Raw genomic sequence first — 9,967 nt, 5'->3', positions numbered from 1 at the left:
TTTTTTAAATGTAGCTGCATGAAGTTCTGAGTGTGCAACGACCATTCTTCTTCAAGTGGAGTCTATTTGTCCGCCGTATGCACCTCAAACGGTGTGCGTTTACTGGAACCCGAAGAAAAATCTCCCACATCCCCCCAGTGGTTAAGGAGATGGCCTTTAGATTACATTGCAGGTTGCAGGTTCGAATCTCCCGCTCCTACTCCCTACCGTACTCCATGGCGGAGGTGCCCTTGAGCAGCAAGGCACCTAACCCCATAAAGCTCCAAGGGCTGTAACCAATACCCTGTAAATACTGTCTGTTAGTCGCTCTGGATAAAAGCATCAGCTAAGTGTCATGTAATGTAATGTAATTTAGTCAAATTCAAATTCAAATTCAAATATGCTTTATTGGCATGCCTATTGGTAACAGTGTTGCCAAAGCGTACAGATAACATAAAAGAACATTGCGGTCAATTAGGAATATTAAGCATACATGTGTTAAGAATATCACACGCACACGCGCACACACACACACGCATACACACACACACACACACACATACACACACATACACCGAAGTAAATTATAGAAGTCCGCAAGACTGTTAATGCTCCCAGTGATTTATTTGCACAACGTTTCGAACCTTCGTCCTGTTCTGCCCCCTTCCCTCCCTCATTGCAATCTGAGGAACGCACTGAACAAGCCATTCAGTAACAAATGAAAATCAGAGCCACTCGTTCTCACAGGCCGGCATCTTGATACAGCATCCCATCTGGTTTTTGACTGGGCCGGCCGGCCAGGATATTTCTCCTTTTTCGAGAGCCAAATTGCATTTAAATGTATGGAATGTGGATCTCCGTTTTTCTCTGGTCGATGTTTAGCTATTTGGCGGCGCCTGGGAGTCCATAGCGAATAGGCCTACTGTATGCTGTATGGACAAAAAGCCTTTGGGCATGTTTTCTTTTGATGGGCGGAAGGCAGGCAGGCAGGCGGGTGTGTCTAAGGCCGGCTGGTGTGTCTAAGGCAGGCTGGTGTGTCTAAGGCAGGCAGGCTGGTGTGTCTAAGGCAGGCAGGCTGGTGTGTCTAAGGCAGGCAGGCAGGCGGGCTGGTGTGTCTAAGGCAGGCTGGTGTGTCTAAGGCAGGCAGGCAGGCTGGTGTGTCTAAGGCAGGCTGGTGTGTCTAAGGCAGGCAGGCAGGCAGGCAGGCTGGTGTGTCTAAGGCAGGCAGGCAGGCTGGTGTGTCTAAGGCAGGCTGGTGTGTCTAAGGCAGGCAGGCAGGCTGGTGTGTCTAAGGCAGGCAGGCAGGCTGGTGTGTCTAAGGCAGGCTGGTGTGTCTAAGGCAGGCTGGTGTGTCTAAGGCAGGCAGGCAGGCTGGTGTGTCTAAGGCAGGCTGGTGTGTCTAAGGCAGGCAGGCAGGCAGGCAGGCTGGTGTGTCTAAGGCAGGCAGGCAGGCTGGTGTGTCTAAGGCAGGCTGGTGTGTCTAAGGCAGGCAGGCAGGCAGGCTGGTGTGTCTAAGGCAGGCTGGTGTGTCTAAGGCAGGCTGGTGTGTCTAAGGCAGGCTGGTGTGTCTAAGGCAGGCTGGTGTGTCTAAGGCAGGCAGGCTGGTGTGTCTAAGGCAGGCTGGTGTGTCTAAGGCAGGCTGGTGTGTCTAAGGCAGGCTGGTGTGTCTAAGGCAGGCTGGTGTGTCTAAGGCAGGCAGGCTGGTGTGTCTAAGGCAGGCTGGTGTGTCTAAGGCAGGCAGGCTGGTGTGTCTAAGGCAGGCAGGCTGGTGTGTCTAAGGCCGGCTGGTGTGTCTAAGGCAGGCTGGTGTGTCTAAGGCAGGCAGGCTGGTGTGTCTAAGGCAGGCTGGTGTGTCTAAGGCAGGCAGGCAGGCTGGTGTGTCTAAGGCAGGCAGGCAGGCAGGCTGGTGTGTCTAAGGCCGGCTGGTGTGTCTAAGGCAGGCTGGTGTGTCTAAGGCAGGCAGGCTGGTGTGTCTAAGGCAGGCAGGCTGGTGTGTCTAAGGCAGGCTGGTGTGTCTAAGGCAGGCTGGTGTGTCTAAGGCAGGGGGGTGTGTCTAAGGCAGGCTGGTGTGTCTAAGGCAGGCTGGTGTGTCTAAGGCAGGCTGGTGTGTCTAAGGCAGGCTGGTGTGTCTAAGGCAGGCAGGCTGGTGTGTCTAAGGCAGGCTGGTGTGTCTAAGGCAGGCTGGTGTGTCTAAGGCAGGCTGGTGTGTCTAAGGCAGGCTGGTGTGTCTAAGGCCGGCTGGTGTGTCTAAGGCAGGCAGGCTGGTGTGTCTAAGGCAGGCTGGTGTGTCTAAGGCAGGCTGGTGTGTCTAAGGCAGGCAGGCTGGTGTGTCTAAGGCCGGCTGGTGTGTCTAAGGCAGGCAGGCAGGCTGGTGTGTCTAAGGCAGGCTGGTGTGTCTAAGGCAGGCTGGTGTGTCTAAGGCCGGCTGGTGTGTCTAAGGCAGGCTGGTGTGTCTAAGGCAGGCTGGTGTGTCTAAGGCAGGCTGGTGTGTCTAAGGCAGGCTGGTGTGTCTAAGGCAGGCTGGTGTGTCTAAGGCAGGCAGGCTGGTGTGTCTAAGGCAGGCAGGCAGGCAGGCAGGCAGGCAGGCAGGCTGGTGTGTCTAAGGCAGGCTGGTGTGTCTAAGGCAGGCTGGTGTGTCTAGCGCTGTGCTCAACACGTGTGTGTCCAAATGTTCCTGATGTTGGAGAGAGACCACTTCCTACCTCAGCTCCTTTTCTTTCACCGCACTCTGGCTGCATTGCCGTGTGTGTGTGTGTGTGTGTGTGTGTGTGTGTGTGTGTGTGTGTGTGTGTGTGTGTGTGTGTGTGTGTGTGTGTGTGTGTGTGTGTGTGTGTTTGTGTGTGTGTGTGTGTGTGTGTGTGTGTGTGTGTGTGTGTGTGTGTTGTGCACCTTAAAAATATCAACAGCACTGGGTTTTTAACCTTGATTTGTGGGAGGGGGTCGCATTTTTTTACTGTTTGATTTACTTGATTAATTTATTATTACTCATATTGTTACTATTATTTGCTCTAATTTATTATACTTCATGATATACATGTTAGTTTATTATACTTCATGATATATTTCATGAATTTAGACTTTATTTGTCTACTTATTTTTGGTTACTTCTATAGGCCTACTTCAAACAACGCAGTGTTGTTGCTCCACCCACAATTTCGTTGTCTTCATTGACAATGACAATAAAGTCCTTGAACTTGAACTTGAACTTGAACTTGAACTCCTTAGATATGAGGGCCATCACTGGCCTGGATGAATGAGAATCTACACCTCTAGTTCTAGAATCTACACTACACTACTAGTTCCAGAATCTACATTAATAGCAGTTCTAGAATCTACACTATTAGTAGTTCTAGAATCTCCACTACTAGTAGTTCTAGAATCTACACTACTAGTTCTAGAATCTACGCCTAGTAGTTCTAGAATCTACTACTATTCATCCAGGTCACGTACGTTTGCAGAGTACAGTTGAGTGATTTTTTTTTACCTCAAGGGGAAACTCAGTCTAGTACTAAATACAATAGACAGTGACATAACACACAATACAGGAGAAATCAAACATACAATATTGCACACAAATTCTCCAATCCAGACATTATAACAAATCAAACTTGTAGCCAGATTTTACATTACATTACACTTAGCTGTCTCTGTTTTGTGCTGTGATTTTTCACTGTCCACTAGTGTTTATGTTCACTGCTAATGGTTGTATGCTATATTTGGATATGTGAAGGTATCTGTTGTCTTGTGCATAAATGTATTTTGATTCTGACATTATTCTGATACAGCTGTATGTATAAGTCAAACATTTAATTCAGTGTGTGTGCATGTTATCATTGAATTCTAAAATAGTCGTGAAGTGTAGGTCTCAGTCATGACTCATGCGTGCCTGTAAATGTGTGGGTGGCCTGTTTTGTTGTAGACCTAGATGTTGAATTGTCTATTGGTCAACTCCTCTCTCTTCTCTTCCCCTCGTCCTCCCTCTTTGTTCACTTTCATTTATTTTACTCGGCTTATTTGGCTTGCCACCTCTTTTCCATCATTCTCTCTCTCTCTCTCTCTCTCTCTCTCTCTCTCTCTCTCTCTCTCTCTCTCTCTCTCTCTCTCTCTCTCTCTCTCTCTCTCTCTGTCTCCCTCTGTCTCCCTCTCTTCGTGCCTGGTTGCATTGTTTTATTCAGGACATTAGATATGTTATTATCATCTGTTATTAAACAACTCTTCTCTGCCCCCCTCCGCCTCCTTTCCCCATATGCGTGGAATCATCTGTTATTAAACAACTCTTCTCTGCCCCCCCCCCCCCTCCGCCCCCTTTCCCCCATCTGTTATTAAACAACTCTTCTCTGCCCCCCCCCCCCCCGCCCCCCTTCCCCATATGCGTGGAATCATCTGTTATTAAACAACTCTTCTCTGCCCCCCCCCCCCCCCCCCATATGCGTGGAATCATCTGTTATTAAACAACTCTTCTCTGCCCCCCCTGTGCTCCTCCCCCTCCCTCCTCCTCCCCCTCCCTCCTCCTTCCCCTTTCCCCACATGCGTGTGTTGGGGCTGCAGAACAAGAAGGTGGACTGCAAGCAGGAGAAATGAATTAGATGTGGAATCATCTGTTATTATGTTATTAAACAACTCTTCTTCTCTGTCCTCCCTCCTCCTCCCCCTCTCCCCATATGCGTGTGTTGGGACTCCAGAATAAGAAGGTGGACTGCAAGCAGGAGAAATGCCCTCAGGTGGCCTGTTTTGCTCAGGACATTAGATGTGTTATTATCATCTGTTATTAAACAACTCTTCTCTGCCCCCCCCCCCTCCTCCCCTCCTTCCCTCCTCCTTCCCTCCTCCTTCCCTCCCTCCTCCAGAATAAGAAGGTGGACTGCAAGCAGGAGAAATGCCCTCAGGTGGCGGAGGACTGTGCTCTGGTGGTCAAGCAGACAGGAGCCTGCTGCGAGAGGTGCAAAGGTAAACACGCTAGCAACACGCTAACAACATGCTAACATCATGCTAACAACACGCTAACAACACGCTAACAACACGCTAGCAACACGCTAGCAACACGCTAACAACACGCTAACAACACGCTAGCAACACGCTAACAACACGCTAACAACACGCTAACAACACCAGAGAGAGTAGAGAGAGAGAGGTTCCATTGGCCCATTGTTTCCGGGTTCTATTATTGCAAGGGGGGAGGGGGGAAATCCCCCTTTAGGCAGACCTAGGCAGACCTAAGGACTGTTCTATTCAATGCTAGGAGTATTATGACACGCCCCTTTAGGCAGACCGGAACCTGGTCATGTTAGGTGCCCATAGTAACCTATTACATTGGCATATCTCTATATACTTAAAGAATCTCTGACAACACGCTAGCAACACGCTCATCTGGTTGATGCTGCAAGTTCAGAAAACATCACACACGGAATACTGTCCCTTTTTTTCTGTAGCCTCTTACTGCAGATGGGGTTGCCGTTGGGCCTATTCACTATTTGCTGAAAATACTCAACTACATCATAACAACATTGCTATGACATTACAGAGAGCCTTAAGTAACTGACATAGCCATTAGCATTTTGGTGACAGTAAGGATATAACAGATGGTGTGTTCCATTATTCGCCCTCTGTACTGTGTGCCTTGTTTGAGTGCAGTGAAGTACCCTTTCCACCCTCCGCGATTCACGAGGCGAGTACATTCCGATTCCCGTTCTGTCTGATACACTTAACGGAAATGACGGTTGGTCGCGTGTCATCCGAGTTTACCAACCGCCAATATGCAATTCATCACGGAAGGCACTGTTCGTTATGATGACACTTTTTAAACTTACTCCTGCCTCTAATACACATGGCGATTGTCTTTAGAATCAAAACTATGCTGTTATCACAGAGATTCAGCCGTTTGACAGATCTGACACTCAACTACGTCACAAATATGGCGGCCATTGAGTGCGAAAAGTGTACAGTAACACCACACTTAAAAAAATGGACGTTTTGGGGGCGTTATCCGGGTAATTTACAGTACACTTTACCGTCGCGATTAGAAATGGAACACCCTGCATACCCAAACACAGTGCGGAAAGGGCAGACAGTACGAGTATTGGAACACACCAGGCGGCTCTGCGCTAAGGGGTTAAAAGAAAGCACCAAACACTGAATACTGTATTTTTTTCTTATTTTAAAAGAAAGAAAAACAGTTTTCATTGTGCTGTCTATTAGCATTGATCAGGTTTTCCTGCCTAACATCTGAACCTGTATGACTGAAGGACTTCCGTGCACTTTACTGTGATGTGTTTGCTGTGTCCTGTGTGCACTCTCGCATGACTAACGAGGATGTTTCGAGGAATGGGACTACAGCCAGGGGGTGTTTGTTACCGCCGAATGTCAACAGTATAACACGTGTTGACAGCCAGCGATAAATAGCACACACACACACACACACACACACACACACACACACACACACACACACACACACACACACACACACACACGCGCGGCGAACTATCTGGTGTTCCTCTGGGGCTGAGCTGTGTGTGTGGCTGAATAGTGCAAATTCCTGCTCTGCTCGCCCTCTAAGCTTTGGATGCTCTCAGTCAGGGTTGCCAGATAAGGCTGATGATTTCCAGCCCAAAAAATGCTGAAAACCCACCTGGAAGCAGTGTTGGCAGATTGGGCTGTTTTCTGTCCATTTGGGCTGCTTAGGATGTCTGTCTGTGAGTAGAAATGGACAAAAACGGACATTGTGCGGGTCTTCCTGTAGATTCATGGCCATAGAATCAATACAATTTGGTTCAAATTCAGCGGGATTGAGTGCACCCAGGCGACAATTGGGCTGGATCTGGCAACCCTGCCTGGAAGCACTAAATCCCGCCCAATTCTATTGATTTCTATGGGCAAAATTTGGCGGGTTTTCGTGCTAAATGCCATTTTTACACGCAGACAGCCATTCCAAGCAGCCCAATTTGGCGGGAAACAGCCCAATCTGGCAACACTGCTCTCAGTTGGATCTCTCCCACCCCCAGCTCTGCTGTCATTCTATGGAAGACAGTAGGCTATGTCCACAGTAGCCTGATTATCATCGACTTTCAAATCTCTTCGAGACTTGGTCTGACCAAGAGCATAACAATTAACATTTCCCAAACAGCATTTCCCAAATGGCCTCCCTTGGTTTGCTAACGATTGTTTGCTTCCCAACAAAGTGGGAGGAGTTCCCGTATTTGCGGGAACTCAGAAAGTACTTGCATTGACTCTTGACCTGACTGGTAGCAACGCTGAAGCTGTTGCGTCACTAGGAGGGCACAAGGCCTGGCTACGTCCACAGCGGAGTAGAAGGCAGTACACAGCAGTGTGTGTGTGTGTAAAAAAGAGAGAGAGAGAGGGTACAAAAAAAATGCACGTGAAAAGGACTGCAAACCTAAAACGGAGAAAACCATCCTCATGAGCTGAGTCTCATTATTTAGTATACCACCTACGAGATGATGATGCCTCAAGGGCTGAAACGCATCTGATGATGATGCCTCAAGGGCTGAAACGCATCTGATGATGATGCCTCAAGGGCTGAAACGCATCTGATCATGGGTCAAGGGCTGAAACGCGTCTGATGATGATGGCTGAAGGGCGATAACGTCCAAGGTGGCATGATGAATAATGAGACTCAGCTTGTGAGTGCGGTTTTGTCTTTTCGGAAGCGTGTCTATGGTCCCACAGCCCATTGCTCCCACATCACTAAGACTTTCAACATTATTTTTTAGGTCTATTGGTTCTCTTAGTTTAATTGCAAATGTGGGAACATGGAGTTGTAGAGTAGGGCCTATATTTGAATAATTTCTTAAAACTGTGGGAGCATGGAGCAGCAGGAATAAGCTGGGACCAATGGGCCGTGGGACCAATGGGCTGTGGGAACATGAAAGTGAAAGTGAAAGCCCATTGGGAAACTCCAACTCCCATTGTCATTGTGACACAGCACTCCACAGCACACAAGTGAACACTGCACACTGCACACAATGAAATTGCATTTATGCCTCACCCGTGCAAGGGGGCAGCCCTCAGTGGCGCCCCATGGGGAGCAGTGCGGTGGGACGGTACCATGCTCAGGGTACCTCAGTCTTGGAGGAGGATGGGGGAGAGCACTGGTTGATTACTCCCCCCACCAACCTGGCGGGTCGGGAGTCGAACCGGCAACCTCTGGGATGCAAGTCTGACGCCCTAACCGCTCACCCATGACTGCCCATAGAGCTGACCCCGGCGGAAACGCATCTGATGATCATGGCTGAAGGGCGATAACGTCCAGGGTGGCATGATAAATAATGAAACTCAGCTTGTGAGTGCGGTTTTGTCTTTTCGTGTGGTGCTGTAGGGTAGAGTCGCTCTCGCAGCTTACTAATGTGGTGAGAGACTCTTACTGCAGATGTGGTCGCCGACGGGCCTATTCACTATTATTGTAGCCTCTTACTGCAGATGGGGTCGCCGACGGGCCTATTCACTATTTGCTGAAAATACTCAACTGCATCATAACAACATTGCTATGACTGCATCTTAAAGGGACACTGTGTGAGATTTTTAGTAATTTATTTCCAGAATTCATGCTGCCCATTCACTAATGTTACCTTTTTCATGAATACTTACCACCAGCATCAAATTTTAAGTATTCATTATGAATTATCATGAAAAGGGGGATCTTCTCCATGGTCCGCCATTTTGAATTTCCAAAAATAGCTGCATTTTTAGCTGCAAAAATGACTGTACTTGGGCCATACTATAAAATATTTCTTTATTACTTAGTAAACTTTCATGTAAAGATCAAATTTGGCAATAGGCAGCCCAGTTTCATTGAGCAGCATAGTTGCAGTACATTTTTAGACCATTTCCTGCACAGTGTCCCTTTAAGTAGCAGATTAACCCCTTAGCGCAGCACTATGGCTCTCTGTAATGTCGTAGCAATGTTGTTATGATGTAGTGCAGCATTTTCAGCAAGTGAATAGGATCGCCGGCGACCCCAGCTGCAGTAAGAGGCTACGACACAGCCATTACATTTTTGGTGACAGTCGGGTTATAACATAGGCTCTGGTGACAGTAAGGTTATAACATAGGCTCTGGTGACAGTCGAGTTATAACATAGGCTCTGGTGACAGTAAGGTTATAACATAGGCTCTGGTGACAGTAAGGTTATAACATAGGCTCTGGTGACAGTTTGGTTTTAACATAGGCTCTGGTGACAGTAAGGTTATAACATAGGCTCTGGTGACAGTAAAGTTATAACATAGGCTCTGGTGACAGTAAGGTTATAACATAGGCTCTGGTGACAGTTGGGCTATAACATAGACTCTGCGCTAACGTGTTATAACATAGGCTCTGGTGTCAGTCGAGTTATAACATGGGCTCTGGTGACTGTAAGGTTATAACATAGGCTCTGGTGACAGTAAGGTTATAACATAGGCTCTGGTGACAGTAGGTTATAACATAGGCTCTGGTGACAGTAAGGTTATAACATAGGCTCTGGTGACAGTAAGGTTATAACATAGACTCTGGTGACAGTAAGGTTATAACATAGACTCTGGTGACAGTCGGGTTATAACATAGGCTCTGGTGACAGTAGGATTATAACATAGTCTCTGGTGACAGTAAGGTTATAACATAGGCTCTGGTGACAGTCGGGCTATACCATAGGCTCTGGTGACAGTAAGGTTATAACAAAGGCTCTGGTGACAGTAAGGTTATAACATAGGCTCTGGTGACAGTAAGGTTATAACATAGGCTCTGGTGACAGTCGGGCTATAACATAGGCTCTGCGCTAAGGGGTTAAAGGGACACTGTGCAGAAAACGGTCAAAAAATGTACTGCAACTATGCTGCTCATTGAAACTGGGCTGCCTTTTGCCAAATTTGATCTTTACACGAAAGTTTAGTAAGTAATAAACAAATATTTTCTAGTATGGTTTTTGCAGCTAAAAATTGCTATTTTTGGATATTCAAAATGGCAGACCATGGAGAAGATCCCCCTTTTCATGTAT

At 47.6% G+C, this 9,967-nt stretch overlaps 1 protein-coding gene across 1 annotated transcript in view; it reads left to right on the top strand.

The window, feature by feature from the left end:
* The window catches only part of bmper (BMP binding endothelial regulator), a 73,222-nt gene that overhangs the window by 19,356 nt on the left and 43,899 nt on the right, over positions 1 to 9,967 (top strand). The window contains exons 3-6 of the mRNA XM_063198408.1: positions 4,662 to 4,700; positions 4,827 to 4,926; positions 6,288 to 6,345; positions 8,315 to 8,345. Coding sequence (XP_063054478.1) covers positions 4,662 to 4,700; positions 4,827 to 4,926; positions 6,288 to 6,345; positions 8,315 to 8,345 — 228 coding nt within the window. The remainder of the gene's footprint in view (positions 1 to 4,661; positions 4,701 to 4,826; positions 4,927 to 6,287; positions 6,346 to 8,314; positions 8,346 to 9,967) is intronic.

Source organism: Engraulis encrasicolus, chromosome 5 (genome assembly GCF_034702125.1).
Source record: "Engraulis encrasicolus isolate BLACKSEA-1 chromosome 5, IST_EnEncr_1.0, whole genome shotgun sequence".
Classification (NCBI taxonomy): domain Eukaryota; kingdom Metazoa; phylum Chordata; class Actinopteri; order Clupeiformes; family Engraulidae; genus Engraulis; species Engraulis encrasicolus.
The sequence above is the reverse complement of the archived record's forward strand: the minus strand, read 5'-3'. Positions and strand labels throughout refer to the sequence as shown.